Genomic DNA, 19,087 nt, shown 5'->3' on the forward strand with positions numbered 1-19,087 from the left:
ATATGCTGAGGGGGAGGTAGAGGGAGGGTAAGGGTAGGGACGCCGTGGAGGAATTAGGGGGAGAGTGAGGGTAGGGACACTGAGGGGGGGGGGGGTGTGGGTAGGGATGCTGAGGGGTTTAGAGGGAGGGTGAGGGTAAGGACACTGAGGGAGTGAAGGTGGGGACGTTGAGGGGGAATTAGGGGGAGAATGAGGGTAGGGACGCTGAGGGGGAGTTAGAGGGAGGGTGAGGGTAAGGACACTGAGGGAGGGGGTAAGAGTAGGGATGCTGAAGGGCAGTTAGAGGGAGGGTGAGGGTAAGGACACGGGGGGGTGAGGGTAGGGATGCAGAGGGGGAGGTAGAGGGAGGGTGAGGGTAAGGACATGGGGGGTGAGGGTAGGGACGCTGAGGGTGAGTTAGGGGGTGAGTGAGGGTAGGGACGCTGAGGGGGAGTTAGAGGGAGGGTGAGGGTAAGGACACTGAGGGAGGGGGCGACGGTAGGGATGCTGAGGGGGAGTTACAGGGAGGGTGAGGGTAGGGATGCTGAGGGGGAGTTAGAGGGAGGGTGAGGGTAGGGATGCTGAGGGGGAATTAGGGGGAGAGTGAGGGTAGGGACGCTGAGGGGCAGTTAGAGGGAGGGTGAGGGTAAGGACACTGGGGGGGGGTGAGGGTAGGGACGCTGAGGGTGAGTTAGGGGGAGAGTGAGGGTAGGGACGCTGAGGGGCAGTTAGAGGGAGGGTGAGGGTAAGGACACTGGGGGGGGGTGAGGGTAGGGACGCTGAGGGTGAGTTAGGGGGAGAGTGAGGGTAGGGACGCTGAGGGGCAGTTAGAGGGAGGGTGAGGGTAAGGACACGGGGGGGGGGGGGTGAGGGTAGGGATGCAGAGGGGGAGTAAGAGGGAGGGTGAGGGTAGGGATGCTGAGGGGGAGGTAGAGGGAGGGTAAGGGTAGGGACGCCGAGGAGAAATTAGGGGGAGAGTGAGGGTAGGGACACTAAGGGGGGGGGGGGGGGGTGAGGGTAGGGATGCTGAGGGGGTTAGAGGGAGGGTGAGGGTAAGGACACTGAGGGGGTGAAGGTAGGGACGTTGAGGGGGAATTAGGGGGAGAGTGAGGGTAGGGACGCTGAGGGGGAGTTAGAGGGAGGGTGAGGGTAAGGACACTGAGGGAGGGGGTGAGAGTAGGGATGCTGAGGGGGAGTTAGAGGGAGGGTGAGGGTAGGGATGCTGAGGGGGAGGTAGAGGGAGGGTGAGGGTAGGGAAGCTGAGGGGGAATTAGGGGGAGAGTGAGGGTAGGGATGCTGAGGGGGAGTTAGAGGGAGGTTGAGGGTAAGGACACTGATTGGGGGGTGAGGGTCGGGATGCTGAGGGGGAGTTAGAGGGAGGGTGAGGGTAGGGATGCTGAGGGGGAGTTAGCGGGAGGGTGAGGGTAAGGACACTGGGGGGGGGGTGAGGGTAGGGATGCAGAGGGGGAGTAAGAGGGAGGGTGAGGGTAGGGATGCTGAGGGGGAGGTAGAGGGAGGATGAGGGTAGGGACGCTGAGGTGGAATTAGGGGTAGAGTGAGGGTAGGGACGCTGAGGGGGAGTTAGAGGGAGGGTGAGGGTAAGGACACTGAGGGGGGGGGTGAGGGGGTTAGAGGGAGGGTGAGGGTAAGGACACTGGGGGGGTGAGGGTAGGGACACTGAGGGGGAATTAGGGGGAGAGTGAGGATAGGGACGCTGAGGGGGAGTTAGAGGGAGGGTGAGGGTAAGGACACTGAGGGAGGGGGTGAGGGTAGGGATGCTGAGGGGGAGTTAGAGGGAGGGTGACGGTAGGGATGCTGAGGGGGAATTAGGGGGAGAGTGAGGGTAGGGACGCTGAGGGGCAGTTAGAGGGAGGGTGAGGGAAAGGACACGGGGTGAGGGTAGGGATGCAGAGGGGGATTAAGAGGGTGGGTGAGGGTAGGGATGCTGAGGGGGAGGTAGAGGGAGGGTGAGGGTAAGGACATGGGGGGTGAGGGTAGGGACGCTGAGGGTGAGTTAGGGGGAGAGTGAGGGTAGGGACGCTGAGGGGGAGTTAGAGGGAGGGTGAGGGTAGGGATGCTGAGGGGGAGTTAGAGGGAGGGTGAGGGTAGGGATGCTGAGGGGGAATTAGGGGGAGAGTGAGGGTAGGGACGCTGAGGGGCAGTTAGAGGGAGGGTGAGGGTAAGGACACGGGGGGGGGGTGAGGGTAGGGATGCAGAGGGGGAGTAAGAGGGAGGGTGAGGGTAGGGATGCTGAGGGGGAGGTAGAGGGAGGGTAAGGGTAGGGACGCCGAGGAGGAATTAGGGGGAGAGTAAGGGTAGGGACACTGAGGGGGGGGGGTGAGGGTAGGGATGCTGAGGGGGTTAGAGGGAGGGTGAGGGTAAGGACACTGAGGGGGAATTAGGGGGAGAGTGAGGGTAGGGACGCTGAGGGGGAGTTAGAGGGAGGGTGAGGGCAAGAACACTATGGGGGGGGGTGAGGGTAGGGATGCAGAGGGGGAGTAAGAGGGAGGGTGAGGGTAGGGATGCTGAGGGGGAATTAGGGGGAGTGTGAGGGTAGGGACGCTGAGGGGCAGTTAAAGGGAGGGTGAGGGTAAGGACACTATGGGGGGGGGTGAGGGTAGGGATGCAGAGGGGGAGTAAGAGGGAGGGTGAGGGTAGGGATGCTGAGGGGGAGGTAGAGGGAGGGTGAGGGTAGGGACGCTGAGGGGGAATTAGGGGAGAGTGAGGGTAGGGATGCTGAGGGGGAGTTAGAGGGAGGGTGAGGGTAAGGACACTGGGGGGGGGGTGAGGGTAGGGATGCAGAGGGGAAATTAGAGGGAGGGTGAGGGTAGGGATGCTGAGGGGGAGTTAGATGGAGGGTGAGGGTCAGGACACTGATGGGGGGGGTGAGGGTAGGGATGCTGAGGGGGAGTTAGATGGAGGGTGAGGGTAAGGACACTGATGGGGGGTGAGGGTAGGGATGCTGAGGGGGAGTTAGAGGGAGGGTGAGGGTAGGGATGCTGAGGGGGAGTTAGAGGGAGGGTGAGGGTAAGGACACTGAGGGAGGGGGTGAGGGTAGGGATGCTGAGGGGGAGTTAGAGGGAGGGTGAGGGTAGGGATGCTGAGGGGGAATTAGGGGGAGAGTGAGGGTAGGGACGCTGAGGGGCAGTTAGAGGAAGGGTGAGGGAAAGGACACGGGGTGAGGGTAGGGATGCAGAGGGGGAGTAAGAGGGAGGGTGAGGGTAGGGATGCTGAGGGGGTTAGAGGGAGGGTGAGGGTAAGGACATGGGGGGTGAGGGTAGGGACGCTGAGGGTGAGTTAGGGGGAGAGTGAGGGTAGGGACGCTGAGGGGGAGTTAGAGGGAGGGTGAGGGTAGGGATGCTGAGGGGGAGTTAGAGGGAGGGTGAGGGTAGGGATGCTGAGGGGGAATTAGGGGGAGAGTGAGGGTAGGGACGCTGAGGGGCAGTTAGAGGGAGGGTGAGGGAAAGGACACGGGGTGAGGGTAGGGATGCAGAGGGGGAGTAAGAGGGAGGGTGAGGGTAGGGATGCTGAGGGGGAGGTAGAGGGAGGGTGAGGGTAAGGACATGGGGGGTGAGGGTAGGGACGCTGACGGTGAGTTAGGGGGAGAGTGAGGGTAGGGACGCTGAGGGGGAGTTAGAGGGAGGGTGAGGGTAGGGATGCTGAGGGGGAGTTAGAGGGAGGGTGAGGGTAGGGATGCTGAGGGGGAATTAGGGGGAGAGTGAGGGTAGGGACGCTGAGGGGCAGTTAGAGGGAGGGTGAGGGTAAGGACACGGGGGGGGTGAGGGTAGGGATGCAGAGGGGGAGTAAGAGGGAGGGTGAGGGTAGGGACGCTGAGGGGGAGTTAGAGGGAGGGTGAGGGCAAGAACACTATGGGGGGGGGGTGAGGGTAGGGATGCAGAGGGGGAGTAAGAGGGAGGGTGAGGGTAGGGATGCTGAGGGGGAATTAGGGGGAGTGTGAGGGTAGGGACGCTGAGGGGCAGTTAAAGGGAGGGTGAGGGTAAGGACACTATGGGGGGGGGTGAGGGTAGGGATGCAGAGGGGGAGTAAGAGGGAGGGTGAGGGTAGGGATGCTGAGGGGGAGGTAGAGGGAGGGTAAGGGTAGGGACGCCGAGGAGGAATTAGGGGGAGAGTAAGGGTAGGGACACTGAGGGGGGGGGGGTGAGGGTAGGGATGCTGAGGGGGTTAGAGGGAGGGTGAGGGTAAGGACACTGAGGGGGAATTAGGGGGAGAGTGAGGGTAGGGACGCTGAGGGGGAGTTAGAGGGAGGGTGAGGGTAAGGACACTATGGGGGGGGTGAGGGTAGGGATGCAGAGGGGGAGTAAGAGGGAGGGTGAGGGTAGGGATGCTGAGGGGGAGGTAGAGGGAGGGTGAGGGTAGGCACGCTGAGGGGGAATTAGGGGGAGAGTGAGGGTAGGGATGCTGAGGGGGAATTAGGGGGAGTGTGAGGGTAGGGACGCTGAGGGGCAGTTAGAGGGAGGGTGAGGGTAAGGATACTATGGGGGGGGGTGAGGGTAGGGATGCAGAGGGGGAGTAAGAGGGAGGGTGAGGGTAGGGATGCTGAGGGGGAGGTAGAGGGAGGGTGAGGGTAGGGACGCTGAGGGGGAATTAGGGGGAGAGTGAGGGTAGGGATGCTGAGGGGGAGTTAGAGGGAGGGTGAGGGTAAGGACACTGGGGGGGGGGGTGAGGGTAGGGATGCTGAGGGGGAGTTAGATGGAGGGTGAGGGTCAGGACACTGATGGGGGGGTGAGGGTAGGGATGCTGAGGGGGAGTTAGATGGAGGGTGAGGGTAAGGACACTGATGGGGGGGTGAGGGTAGGGATGCTGAGGGGGAGTTAGAGGGAGGGTGAGGGTAGGGATGCTGAGGGGGAGTTAGAGGGAGGGTGAGGACGTGTGTACATAACACATACTTCTCCTGACTATGCTTTCTGCAGAATTTTATTCAAAATTATGGGGGTCATTCCGAGTTGTTCGCTCGGTAAATTTCATCGCATCGCAGCGATTTTCCGCTTAGTGCGCATGCGCAATGTTCGCACTGCGACTGCGCCAAGTAAATTTGCTATGAAGTTAGGTATTTTACTCACGGCTTTTTCTTCGTTCAGGCGATCGTAATGTGATTGACAGGAAGTGGGTGTTTCTGGGCGGAAACAGGCCGTTTTATGGGCGTGTGGGAAAAAACGCTACCGTTTCTGTGAAAAACGCGGGAGTGGCTGGAGAAACGGAGGAGTGTCTGGGCGAACGCTGGGTGTGTTTGTGACGTCAAACCAGGAACGACAAGCTCTGAAATGATCGCAGATGCCGAGTAAGTCTGGAGCTACTCAGAAACTGCACAGAGATGTCTTTTCGCAATATTGCGAATCTTTCGTTCGCAATTTTAAGAAGCTAAGATTCACTCCCAGTAGGCGTAGGCTTAGCGTGTGCAAAGCTGCTAAAAACGGCTTGCGAGCGAACAACTCGGAATGACCCCCTATGTGTACATAAATATGTGTATGTGTGTAACTGTGGGGGTAATTCCAAGTTGATCGCAGCAGGAAATTTTTTAGCAGTTGGGCAAAACCATGTGCACTGCAGGGGGGGCAGATATAACATTTGCAGAGAGAGTTAGATTTGGGTGGGTTATATTGGCCCTCATTCCGAGTTGATCGCTCGCAAGGCGAATTTAGCAGAGTTGCTCACGCTAAGCTTACGCCTACTGGGAGTGTATCTTAGCTTCTTAAAATTGCGACCGATGTATTCGCAATATTGCGATTACAAACTACTTAGCAGTTTCAGAGTAGCTTCAGACTTACTCGGTATCTGCGATCAGTTCAGTGCTTGTCGTTCCTGGTTTGACGTCATAAACACACCCAGCGTTCGCCCAGACACTCCCCCGTTTCTCCGGCCACTCCTGCGTTTTTTCCGGAAACGGTAGCGTTTTTATCCACACGCCCCTAAAACGCCGTGTTTCCGCCCAGTAACACCCATTTCCTGTCAATCACACTACGATCGCCGGAGCGAAGAAAAAGCCGTGAGTAAAAATACTATCTTCATGGTAAAATTACTTGGCGCAGTCGCAGTGCGATTATTGCGCATGCGTACTAAGCGGAATTTCACTGCGATGCGATGAAAATTACCGAGCGAACGACTCGGAATGAGGGCCATTGTTTCTGTGCAGGGTAAATACTGGCTGCTTTATTTTTACACTGCAAATTAGATTGCAGATTGAACACACCACACCCAAATCTAACTCTCTCTGCACATGTTAAATCTGCCTCCCCTGCAGTGCACATGGTTTTGCCCAACTGCTAACAAAATTCCTGCGCGATCAACTTGGAATTACCCCCTGTGTGTGTAACATTAAAAAATACAGCTTTCTTAGAGTAAACAAATGTTCTTAATATAAGTGTGGGGTGACAATTAAATTTCATATGTAGACTATATGCTAAACAGAGAGCCTCCCTGACTAAAACTTACCTAATATTGGCTGATAGTGCCTCCTCTCTGTTTCAGGGACAGGCAGCTGTCACACGTGGTCTCTGATGCCTCCTGCTGCTCCTGGTGATTGCACACCGCTCCTCCTCAGTTAGTCTTTGCAGGGGGAAGAGTTAGGTTTACATCATCACGTCATGCCGAGCAGCTACCCATGGATTTAAAGCAACGCACATGGGAGGCGGCGCTCAGGATGGGACACGGAGCTGCTAGCCTTATTTGTACGGCGCTGGGCAGCAACAGCGGATGTTAAGTGTATTTAAACATTTCTGCGGTATGGCCAGTGGGTGATCCAGTGCTCACCCGGACCACCCTTTGTTTCGCCAGGCATATTCATCAGCAGAAAGGAGGGGCCTGCTCTGCATGCTGCGGGCGCCGCTGCTGCCTGTCATACAGTGTGACAGGCGCAGGCTATGGCAGCAGGCAGCTTGCTACACTGCGGAGTGCACACTGCACATCGGCAAGGTAGCAAAGCAGGGTGAGCGCCTCTGCGGGCCTTTTCCTAGGGTTCTGTGCAGTATTTTGCACACATATTCCTGTCTGAGTGGACACTAATTCTATTTGGGCCCAATTGACCAATGTTTTGAAGGTGCATACACATGGAGAGATTTTAACTATGAGAGATTTTGACTGAGCGTTTTCCCTTGAACTGGCAGTAGGAGATTTTGACTAACTTTTCCAGCAATTTTGACTAACTTTTCCAGCGATTTTGACTAACTTTTCCAGCGATTTTGACTAACTTTTCCAGCGATTTTGACTATGAGCGATTTTGGCTAACTCATTTAAGCAAGTGGATGCTTTTTTTCCAGCGACCTAGCCAAAATTGACTTGCCTGCACAGTCTATTTTTAGCAGCGATAGCGATCTGGCGGGGACGTGCATCGCTATCGCTGGCTGTGTACACATGGAGAGATATGCACTAACTTTCTGAGCGATTTTGACTATATAGTCAAAATCGCTCAGTTATATCGCTCCATGTGTATGCACCTTAAGATCTGCACATGCGTAGGAGCTGCACTGCACAAGCATAAATCTGATCCTGTATCGTCGGATGCAGTGCGGCTGTAGACGTCGGATGAGTGAAGGTCTGCAGCTGTTTTGAGTGGGGAGCATTTAAGCAAATGGGGGGATGACAGCCCCATTTTTGAGGTGTGCCAATTCCAGTGGCTGCAGAATCACTGGCCTGTGCAGCTTAGTTGTGGCGGACCTTCTCAGTAACCTTAGAGTTGCTCAGATGTCCAGTAGCTGGCGCAATTTGAAGATGGTGATCCTAAGCTGCATCTTTGGACTCGTGCAGCGGATATGAGATGCCAGCAGTGGGTGTCTCATTTCAAAAGACAGCACCTGCTACATTTACGTAAACTCTCAGATTTGCTGCTAACGAAGATGCAGCACCGACACCACTTGCATCCACCTATGAACCAGGGCCTGAGGCAGTTCATTTTTTGGGGCGATTTTTAGACAGGATCTGGTGGTCTCGATATTTTTAAATAAGAGAATTGGGCTGTGTTTTCTACGTTTTGATTCTCTGTATTTTTTGTGGGGTGTTTTTATCAATGTAGCGGGACAGAAAATGCTGCAAGACTGCTGAGTTTTCAAATCTGCCACTTAGTAAATCCCTTTCCTGCGTATCTTAAGAAAATTGGTTACTATTATGGGCCATCACCCCTAATTGAATCAGCCCACTAAAGTGGCAGCAACATATCAAGAGGTACATTTACTAAGCAGTGATAAGAGCGGAGAAGTGAGCCAGTGGAGAAGTTGCCCATGGCGACCAATCAGTACTGAAGTAACATCTATAATTTACATACTATAAAATGATACAGAGCTGCTGATTGGTTGATGGGGAAATTTCTCCACTGGCTCACTTCTCCGTTCTTATCACTGCTTAGTAAATGTACCCCTTAGTGTACATCTATAGATGTTAACAGGGAATACCACTGGCATCATTACAACTTATGAGTATGTAAGCCTGAATACTGAAACCTAAACCAATATGCAAGGGTAGAAGGTACTTTATAATATATATATATATACGTTTTTTATTTATTTTTTTCACTGTGGAAATCCGGCACACCACTGCTCCAACTACTGTGTACTAGCTCCGGTGATTCACTTACTGAACTTTGGGGGTAATTCCAAGTTGATCGCAGCAGGATTTTTTTTAGCAGTTGGGCAATACCATGTGCACTGCAGGTGGGACAGGTGTAACATGTGCAGAGAGAGTTAGATTTGGGTGTGGTGTGTTCAATCTGCAATCTAATTTGCAGTGTAAAAATAAAGCAGCCAGTATTTACCCTGCACAGAAATAAAATAACCCACCCAAATCTAACTCTCTCTGCACATGTTATATCTGCCTCCCCTGCAGTGCACATGGTTTTGCCCAACTGCTAAAAAAAATCCTGCTGCGATCAACTTGGAATTACCCCCTTTGAGAGGAAAACATCAGTGCATCAGTGCTCTATCGCTGCTAGAGTGCCTGCTGAAGGTAGTGTGCTGCCCAGTGGAGTTACTGAAAGTTCAGTATTAGACTTCATACTCATTTTTTCTTGGTCCAACATATAATGTTGCCATTTTATGTTACTAGCTCTTTCAAGGACTCTTTATCCATTGAAGAATGTTGCTGTGACAACTTCACTGATTATATATACAAACTATAGTCTGTTTTTAGATTCACCCAACCTGGCACAACCAGTGGTGTATTCGTTCGTATTATACTTACTTCAAGCTCTCTATACTGTACCCCTGAGGAAGTTCTTTGGGCCAAAACACGTTGGGTTCAATATCTGCTCAATTTCTGTATTATATTCTGAATATCGACAAAGAAATCTGTTATACTAAATACAAACTGGATAAACACACAGTACTTTTCCGTGATACCTTACAAGATATTGCCTATGTACCACTGTGAATTTTAACAATTTTACTGTGGATAAATTTATCAGTATAAAAGTTATGTTTTATTTATGAATATATATGCTCTGCTAATATTCGAGCTCCGGATGGTTTAAACACTAAGGACACCAGAATTAGTGCCCTCAGATCTGTGATTGATATATATATATATTCACTGTGGAAATCCGTAATTCCACTGCTCCAACTGCTGTGTACAAGCTCCGGTGCCCTCCTGTGGAGTATGACAGTCCCACAATATAGCAAGCTTAGAAAGGCAGCACTCAGAGACTTGGTTAACATGCAAAAAATCCAAGCGTGTTTATTGTGAACACATCATCACCGCTTCGGGGGACGCAACAAACACATCATCACCCCCTTCCTCAGGATGCAACAAACAACGTGTTCACAATAAACACGCTTGGATGATTTGCATGTTAACCAAGTCTCTGAGTGCCGCCTTTCTAAGCCTTTCTTATACAGACAACTTTAGCAACATAACGTTTATAATGTAGTGTGATACATAATGTGCAAATCTCATATAGTAGTTGTTTTAGGATCAAGAGATTGCCACCTTGGAGCAGAAGATCAAACAATTGGAAAGGCAGAGGACAGGTGAGATATTATTTGGTAATGTGGGTTGGCTTAAAGTAGGTGCTCAGGTCACTGACCAGTCTCCATCTTACAGACCATTCAGTGGAGGAGAAACATGATCAGGCACTAGAGAAAAGATGTCAGGAACTACAGAAAAGGGTCTCTGACATGGAGGTAAGTGTTTGGATACCACTTTGGCCTTTTCAGAGCAGTGTGTAGAAGAAGCATGGCTTTCAGCATGTAGTATATGTATGAAGTGAAATTAGTATACCACAATCCAGCATAATATGTATATAGATTACTGACTAATATCTTCTGTGTACAGTACGAGCCAGAGTTATTAGCGTCACTTTATGGCAAAAGTATAATATTATGATTGATTACCGTTTCTTCCCTGTACTGACATTCCTAGCAATTCCTCTGTGACTATGGACTGTACTGGGTTGGTGATGAATATTCAGCTGATGCCTCAAAGCAAGAGACCCACAGCAGCAGCTCAGGTGACTATAATAATAATAATAATACACTCCTGTAAAACCTACATATTCCTGACCAGTTAAATGCTAGACATTTAAAATAAAACAATGCAATCATTAAGAACAACAACATATCCATGGTTTTCTCTATGTCTACAGGGCATACTTCGCACACTTTCCACATAGACTTTGACTTAATCCTGGAGAACTTGAAGGACTTGAATGTGCTTGGAGGAGACGGTGTATCACATATAGAGTATAAAGGGGGGGCTGCCCGACTGAGACCTCCTGAACCACTTCCACTTACATTATATAGTAATGGGATCATTATGTTTCAGGGGCCATTCCGTTCCTACCAAGAGGCATCAACACAGGTAAGCACAGTAAGCTGAGTGGAAGGGAACCTAAAATGAGGGAAGACACAATGCTGCATAATGAGGGCTGATGGTGTTTGTGTTCCAGCAATGCCTTAGAGACATCATGGATGGATATTTCCCCTCTGAGTTGCAGACACGCTTTCCTGATGGAGTACCATTTCAGGTGATTGGGTACTAGAAATGTGTGACATGACAGAGGCTCTCTGATTTTGGTATGAGGTTTAAAGGGAATTGCCATGCAATAATTTTTTTGCCCTGGCTTTGGAAACCTCTTTTCTCTGACGTCCTAGTGGATGCTGGGAACTCCGTAAGGACCATGGGGAATAGCGGGCTCCGAAGGAGGCTGGGCACTCTAGAAAGATCTTAGACTACCTGGTGTGCACTGGCTCCTCCCACTATGACCCTCCTCCAAGCCTCAGTTAGATTTCGTGCCCGGCCGAGGTTGGATGCACACTAGGGGCTCTCCTGAGCTCTTAGAAAGTAATAGTCTTAGATTTTTTTATTTTCAGTGAGACCTGCTCACTGCAGCGAGGGACTAAGGGGAGAAGAAGCGAACTCGCCTGCTTGCAGCCGGATTGGGCTTCTTAGGCTACTGGACACCATTAGCTCCAGAGGGATCGACCGCAGGCCCAGCCTTGATGTTCGGTCCCGGAGCCGCGCCGCCGTCCCCCTTACAGAGCCAGAAGCAAGAAGATGGTCCGGAAAATCGGCGGCATGAAGACTCAGTCTTCACCAAGGTAGCGCACAGCACTGCAGCTGTGCGCCATTGCTCCTCTCACACACTTCATACTTCGGTCACTGAGGGTGCAGGGCGCTGGGGGGGGGGCGCCCTGAGGCAGCAATAAAAACACCTTGGCTGGCTAAAATACCTCAATATATAGCCCCAGGGGCTATATATGAGGTAAATACCCCTGCCAGAAGTCCATAAAAAGCGGGAGAATAGGCAGCGAAAAAGGGGCGGAGCCTATCTCCTCAGCACACTGGCGCCATTTTCCCTCACAGCTCCGTTGGAGGGAAGCTCCCTGGCTCTCCCCTGCAGTCTACACTACAGAAAAGGGTTAAAAAAAAAAGAGAGGGGGGGCACTAAATTTAGGCGCAGTATACATTATATATAAAAACAGCAGCTATAGGGGACATAACTCAGTTAGTCCCTGCAGTATATAGCGCTCTGGTGTGTGCTGGCATACTCTCACTCTGTCCCCCCAAAGGGCTTTTGTGGGTCCTGTCCTCGTTTAGAGCATTCCCTGTGTGTCTGCGGTGTGTCGGTACGGCTGTGTCGACATGTTGAATGAGGAGGCTTATATGGTGACGGAACAGAGGCCGATATATGTGATGTCGCCCCCTGTGGGGCCGACACCAGAGTGGATGGTTAGGTGAAAGGTATTAACCGACAGTGTCAACTCCTTACATAAAAGGGTGGATGACGTAACAGCTGTGGGACAGCCGGCTTCTCAGCCCGCGCCTGCCCAGGCATCTCAAAGGCCATCAGGGGCTCAAACACGCCCGCTCTCTCAGATGGCAGACACAGATGTCGACATGGAGTTTGACTCCAGTGTCGACAAGGTTGAGACATATACAAAATCCACTAGGAACAGCCGTGACTTGGTCCCGGCAATAAAAAATGTGTTATACATTTCTGACATTAACCCAAGCACCTCTGAAAATGGGTTTTTAGGTTTGGGGAGAAAAAACAGGCAGTGTTTTGTTCCCCCATCAGATGAATAAATGAAGTGTGTGAAAAGCGTGGGTTCCCCCGTTAAGAAACTGGTAATTTATAAAAAGTTACTGATGGCGTACCCTTTCCCGCCAGGAGGATAAGTTACGCTGGGAGGTATCCCCTAGGGTGGATAAGGCGCTCACACGGTTGTCAAAAAAAGGTGGCACTGCCGTTTTAGGAACGGCCACTTTGAAGGTACCTGTTGATAAAAAGCAGGAGGCTATCCTGAAGTCTGTATTTACACACTCAGGTACTAGACTGAAACCTGCAGATCGTGCTGCTGCAGCGTGGTCGGTGACCCTGTTAAGCATACTAGTTTGCTAATATGAGAACATATTAAAGACGTCGTCTTATATATGAGGGATGCACAGAGGGATATTTTGCCGGCTGGCATCCAAAATGAATGTAATGTCCATTCTGTCAGGAGGGTATTAGAGACCTGTCACTGGACAGGTGATGCTGACTTAAAAAGCGCATAGAGATTCTGCCTTATAAGGGTGAGGAATTATTTGGGGGTGGTCTCTGGGACCTCGTATCCACAGCAATGTGCTGGGAAGAAAAATTTTTACCTCAGGTTTCCTCACAGAAAAAGGTACAGTCCTGTCGGCTTCAGAAAAGCAAGCGGGTCAAATGGCGCTTCCTTTCTGTACAGAGACAAGGGAAGAGGGAAAAAGCTGCACCAGCAGCCTGTTCCCAGAATCAAAATTCTTCCCCCGCTTCCTGTGAGTCCACAGCATGACGCGGGTGCTCCACAGGTGTAGCCAGGTATGGTGGGGGGCCGTCTCAAAAAATTTCAGCAATTAGTGGGCTCGCTCACAGGTGGATCCCTGTTTCTTTCAAGTAGTATTTCAGGGGTACAAGCTGGAATTAGAGATGTCTCCCCCCAGCCGTTTCCTTAAATATGCCTTGCTGACAACTCCCTCAGGCAGGGAGGCTGTGCTAGAGGCAATTAATAGGCGGTATTCCCAGCAGGTAATACTCAAGGTGCCCCTACTTCAACAAGGACGGGGTTACTATTCCACACGGTTTGGGGTACCGAAACCGCATAGTTCGGTGTGACCCTTCTTATATTTAAAATCCTTGAACACATACATAAAAAAATTCAAGTTCAAGATGGAATCGCTCAGGGCGGTTATTGCAAGCCTGGACGAGGGGGATTACATGGTATCCCGGGGCATCAAGGATGCTTACCTGCATGTCCCCATTTACTATCCTCGCCAGGAGTACCTCAGATTTGTGGTACAGGATTACCATTACCAAGTCCAGACACTGCCGTTTGGACTGTACATGGCACCGAGGGTGTTTTATCAAGGTAATGGCTGAAATGATGATACTCCTTCGAAAAAGGGGAGTTTTAATTATCCCGCACTTGGACAATCTCTTTATAAGGGCGAGGTCCAAGGAGCAGTTGGTAGTCGGGGTAGCACTATTTTGGAAAGTGCTACAACAGCACGGTTGGATTCTAAACAGTCCAAAGTCACAGCTGGTTCCTATGACACGTCTACTGTTCCTGGGGATGGTTCTGGACATAAACCAGAAATAGTTTTCTCCGGGAGGAGAAAGCCAAGGAGTTGTCATCTCTAGTCAGAGACCTCCTGAAGCCAAAACAGGTAGCGGTGCATCATTGCACGCGAGTCCTGGGAAAAATGGACGCTTCCTACGAAGCAATCTCATTAGGCAGGTTCCATACAAGAACTTTTCAGAGGGACCTGTTGGACAAGTGGTCCAGATCGCATCTTCCGATGCATAGGCTGATAACCCTGTCTCCAAGGACCAGGGTATCTCTACTGTGGTGGCTGCAGAGTGCCCATCTTCAAGAGGGCCGCAGGTTCGGCATACAGGACTAGGTCCTAGTGACCATGAATGCCAGCCTTTGAGGCTGGGGGGGCAGTCACACAGGGAAGAAACTTCCAGGGACTTTGGTCAAGTCAGGTGATTTCCCTACACATAAATATTCTGGACCTGAGGGCCATTTACAATGCCCTGAGGCCGGCAAGGCCTCTGCTTCAAAACCAGCCGGTACTGATCCAATCAGACAACATCACGGCAGTCGCCCATGTAAACCAACAGGGCGGCACAAGAAGCAGGATGGCGATGGCAGAAGCCACAAGGATTCTCCGATAGGCGGAAAATCATGTGTTAGCACTGTCAGCAGTGTTCATTCCCGGAGTGGACAACTGGGAAGCAGATCTTCTCAACAGACACGACCTCCACCCGGGAGAGTGGGGACTTCCTCCAGAAGTCTTCCAAAGGATTGTACACCATTGGGAAAGGCCACAGGTGGACATGATGGCGTCCCGCCTCAACAAAAGCTATAAAAGATATTGCGCCAGGTCAAGGGACCCTCAGGCGATAGCTGTGGACGCTCTGGTAACACCGTGGGTGTACCAGTCGGTTTATGTGTTCTCCCCTCTGCCTCTCATACCAAAGGTACTGAGAATAATAAGAAGGCGAGGAGTAAGAACGATACTCGTGGTTCCGGGCTGGCCAAGAAGAGATTGGTACCCAGAACTTCAAGAATTTATATCAGAGGACCCATGGCCTCTGCCACTCAGACAGGACCTGCGGCAGCAGGGGCCCTGTCTGTTCCAAGACTTACCGCGGCTGCGTTTGACGGCATAGCGGTTGAACGCCGGATCCTGAAGGAAAAGGGCATTCCGGAGGAAGTCATTCCTACGCTTACTAAAGCCAGGAAAGAGGTTACAGCAAATCATTATCACCGCATATGGCGGAAATATGTTGCATGGTGTGAGGCCGAAAGGGCCCCAACAGAGGAATTTCAACTAGGTCGATTTCTGCATTTCCTGCAAGCAGGAGTGACTATGGGCCTTAAATGAGGTTCCATTAAGGTACAGATCTCGGCTCTGTCGATTTTCTTTCAAAAAGAACTAGCTTCAGTACATGAAGTTCAGACATTTATAAAAGGAGTGCTGCATATTCAGCCCTCGTTTGTGCCTCCTGTGGCACCTTGGGACCACTAAAGACCGTGGATCTGTAATATCTCACTTGGAAAGTGGTCAGGTTATTGGCCTTGGTTTCGGCCAGGCGAGTATCAGAATTGGCGGCTTTATCATGTAAAAGCCCTTATCTGATTTTCCATATGGATAAGGCAGAATTGAGGACTCGTCCCCAGTTGCTCCCTAAGGTGGTGTCAGCGTTTCACCTGAACCAGCCTATTGTGGTGCCTGCGGTTACTAGGGACTTGGAGGACTCCAAGTTGTTAGACGTGGTCAGGGCCCTGAAAATATATGTTTCCAGAACGGCTGGAGTCAGAAAATCTGACTCGCTGTTTATCATATATGCACCCAACAAGCTGGGTGCTCCTGCTTCTACGCAGACTATTGCTCGTTGGATTTGTAGTACAATTCAGCTTGCACATTCTGTGGCAGGCCTGCCACAGCCAAAATCTGTCAATGCCCATTCCACAAGGAAGGTGGGCTCATCTTGTGCGGCTGCCCGAGGGGTCTCGGCTTTACAACTTGCCGAGCTGCTACTTGGTCAGGGGCAAACACGTTTGCAAAATTCTATAAATTTGATACCCTGGCTAAGGAGGACCTGGAGTTCTCTCATTCGGTGTTGCAGAGTCAACCGCACTCTCCCGCCCGTTTGGGAGCTTTGGTATAATCCCCATGGTCCTTACGGAGTTCCCAGCATCCACTAGGACGTCAGAGAAAATAAGAATTTACTCACCGGTAATTCTATTTCTCGTAGTCCGTAGTGGATGCTGGGCGCCCATCCCAAGTGCGGTTTATCTGCAATACTTGTACATAGTTATTGTTAACTAAATCGGGTTATTGTTGAGCCATCTGTTGAGAGGCTCAGTTGTTTCATACTGTTAACTGGGTTTCATATCACGAGTTATACGGTGTGATTGGTGTGGCTGGTAAGAGTCTTACCCGGGATTCAAAATCCTTCCTTATTGTGTACGCTCGTCCGGGCACGGTATCCTAACTGAGGCTTGGAGGAGGGTCATAGTGGGAGGAGCCAGTGCACACCAGGTAGTCTAAGATCTTTCTAGAGTGCCCAGCCTCCTTCGGAGCCCGCTATTCCCCATGGTCCTTACGGAGTTCCCAGCATCCACTACGGACTACGAGAAATAGAATTACCGGTGAGTAAATTCTTATTTTAAATGACTTTACAGTTGTTAAGACACCATAAGTGATTTTCTGCACATGTCTTTTGGTTACAAACATTTTGAACATCTGTGAAAAATTCGACTACAAGTTTTAAAACACAAAAAATGTTTTTTTTAAATAAATTAGAGCGTGTAGTAGAAGAACCTCAAAAAAAGGATACAGTGAAGTAAGATTAATATATAAAACTGCACTACCACTTACGTGAGCAAATACTGTATTGATGTTTTCCACTTTAAAATTGCAGCGGGGGTGGCTGAGGGGGAGAGAGCTTTCATGACTGCTGCACAGAGTGGGTAACCTGTGTGTTGCAACAAATACATTTATAAGGGTTATACACTACAGTAAGTCTTAGTACTTTCATATATAAACTGTCCACCAGTGCATATCACCTGCTGTCAGGATTCCGGCGTCAGTCTCCTGAACGCCGGAATCCCGACAGCCGGTATTTTAACTACATCCCGCTAGAAGCCTATCCTCACTTCTCTATAAATAAAGCAGCTTCATTTTTTAATACCTCATTTTATACGTGTACTTCATCGGCTTTCAGAATTTTATGATGTTTACAGAACAGATTGTTCCAATGCTGGCACCTTTGTTACAAAAAGGAAATGTGTTTTTGTTCAGAAGGGAAACTGGTAGACCCTGGGGTGTCAGTTTCTCATCTGTTATCTAGTTTCTTGGTGCTATACAGTGCAATACAATAAAATAAAACAAATGGGGTAGGTTAGGTTTAGTGTATTGCTACCTCTGCATTGTTTTTGGGCCTGATATTATGAGTTTGTTTAAAGAGTTAATACAGTAGTGGAATCAACCCCTAAGGTCACCCTTACAAACATTTTTTAAAAATGTGACTTAATTTAAAATGACAGATTACTAAGCTTCCAAGTGTGGCTGCACATGTCCACTGTTAGAGAAGCTGCTTTAGGGGGTAATTCAGTCCTGATCCCTAGGGTGCGTTTTTTGCATCCCTACGATCAGGTAGTCGTGGCCGGGTGGTCTTCAGGTTGCCGGCTGACGGGATCCCAGCACACAGTATACCGGCGCCAGAATCCCGACAGCCGGCATACTGACACTTTTTCTCCCTCTTGGGGGTCCACGACCCCCCTGGAGGGAGATTAAATAGCGTGGCGCGCGTAGCGAGCCCGCAAGGGGCTCATGTGCGCTCGCCACGCTGTCGGTATGCTGGTGGTCGGGCTCCCGGCGCCGGTATGCTGGTCGCCGGGAGCCCAACTACTGGCATACCATACTACACCCGTCGCGGCCTACAGGGGGAGGGGGAATTCGCCGTGCAGGTGTGCAATCGCATGTGCAGGAGACCTGCACAAACAGCAGTTTGTGAAGTCTCTGCACAGCCCAGGACTTACTCAGCCACTGCGATGATCGGGGCCGGAGCTGACGTCCCGAATCTTCCCACAAAACGCAAGGTCCCTCCTGCATTTTTCCAGACACTCCCTAGAAACGGGCAGTTGCCACCCACAAACGCCCTCTTCCTGTCAATCTTCTTGCTATCGTCGGTGCGATCGGATTTTTCGCACCATCCCGTCGCTGCCCAGCGCTCCCCGTTGCTGCGGACCGTCGCGCCTGTGCATTGCGGTGCATACGCATGCACAGTTCAGACCTGATCGCCCACTGTGTGGAAACACACAGCAGCGATCAGGTCTGAATTACCCCCTTAGTCACTTGGATAAATGGTCGGGATACAAGGCCAGCATTGAGGGGAAGGTAGGGTTGGCACACCAGGGGAATTGTGGTAGGACATCAGCATTAGTCTAACTTCAACTAGCACCAGGAGAGCTGTGTCATTCCCTCAGTAAGAACAACAAACTGAAGAGGAGTGAAGGAGGGGAAGCAGTTAGCTTCCCGACGGATGGCATCCCAGCGGTCAATATACCGACACCAGGATCCCGATGGAGGACGCAATGCCGGCGTCTACATATCGACGCTGCTCAGGATGCCTGTGTCACATTAATGACAGCCAGCATCCCGATCGTCGTCACAGTGGGATGTGCTGGCGTCCTGCTGGGGGGGTTAGGGGGCAGTGATGGGAAGGTTAGGGTCCGGGGAGGGTGGGCTATGTTTAGGCACATAGAAGGGGAGGTTAGGGTTAGGCACCAAGCGGGAAGGTTAGGGTTAGGCAGTCACAACAGAGGGTTAGGGTAGGAAAAAAGTGAGGGTTAGGGGGTATAATGGGGGGTTGCCGGGATTCTGATGGACGGGATGCCGCTGTCGGTATACTGACAGACGGCATCCCATCAATCGGCAAATCATACTGAACCCTGAAGGAGACCGAGGTTGGTATATTTGTGTAGCATATGCACAGCACTTATATCATGCAAATTGCACAGATTGTTCATTCCCTGATGAAATACATGATGCATTTGTTCCAACATGTGGAATTATGATACATTACATTGTACACAGATTTAGAATTTTTCAAGAGGCCTCCGGTGAA

At 51.0% G+C, this 19,087-nt stretch overlaps 1 protein-coding gene across 7 annotated transcripts in view; it reads left to right on the top strand.

Annotated features, from left to right (window-relative positions):
- UBXN11 (UBX domain protein 11) overlaps nt 1–19,087 on the top strand; it is a 91,261-nt gene that overhangs the window by 37,754 nt on the left and 34,420 nt on the right. For all 7 annotated transcript variants that reach the window (XM_063954731.1, XM_063954733.1, XM_063954728.1 and 4 more), the window contains 5 exons: nt 9,893–9,950; nt 10,024–10,103; nt 10,342–10,429; nt 10,565–10,779; nt 10,868–10,945. In XM_063954731.1, the coding sequence (XP_063810801.1) occupies nt 9,893–9,950; nt 10,024–10,103; nt 10,342–10,429; nt 10,565–10,779; nt 10,868–10,945 (519 nt within the window). The remainder of the gene's footprint in view (nt 1–9,892; nt 9,951–10,023; nt 10,104–10,341; nt 10,430–10,564; nt 10,780–10,867; nt 10,946–19,087) is intronic.

This window comes from Pseudophryne corroboree, chromosome 2 (assembly GCF_028390025.1).
Source record: "Pseudophryne corroboree isolate aPseCor3 chromosome 2, aPseCor3.hap2, whole genome shotgun sequence".
NCBI classification, from domain to species: domain Eukaryota; kingdom Metazoa; phylum Chordata; class Amphibia; order Anura; family Myobatrachidae; genus Pseudophryne; species Pseudophryne corroboree.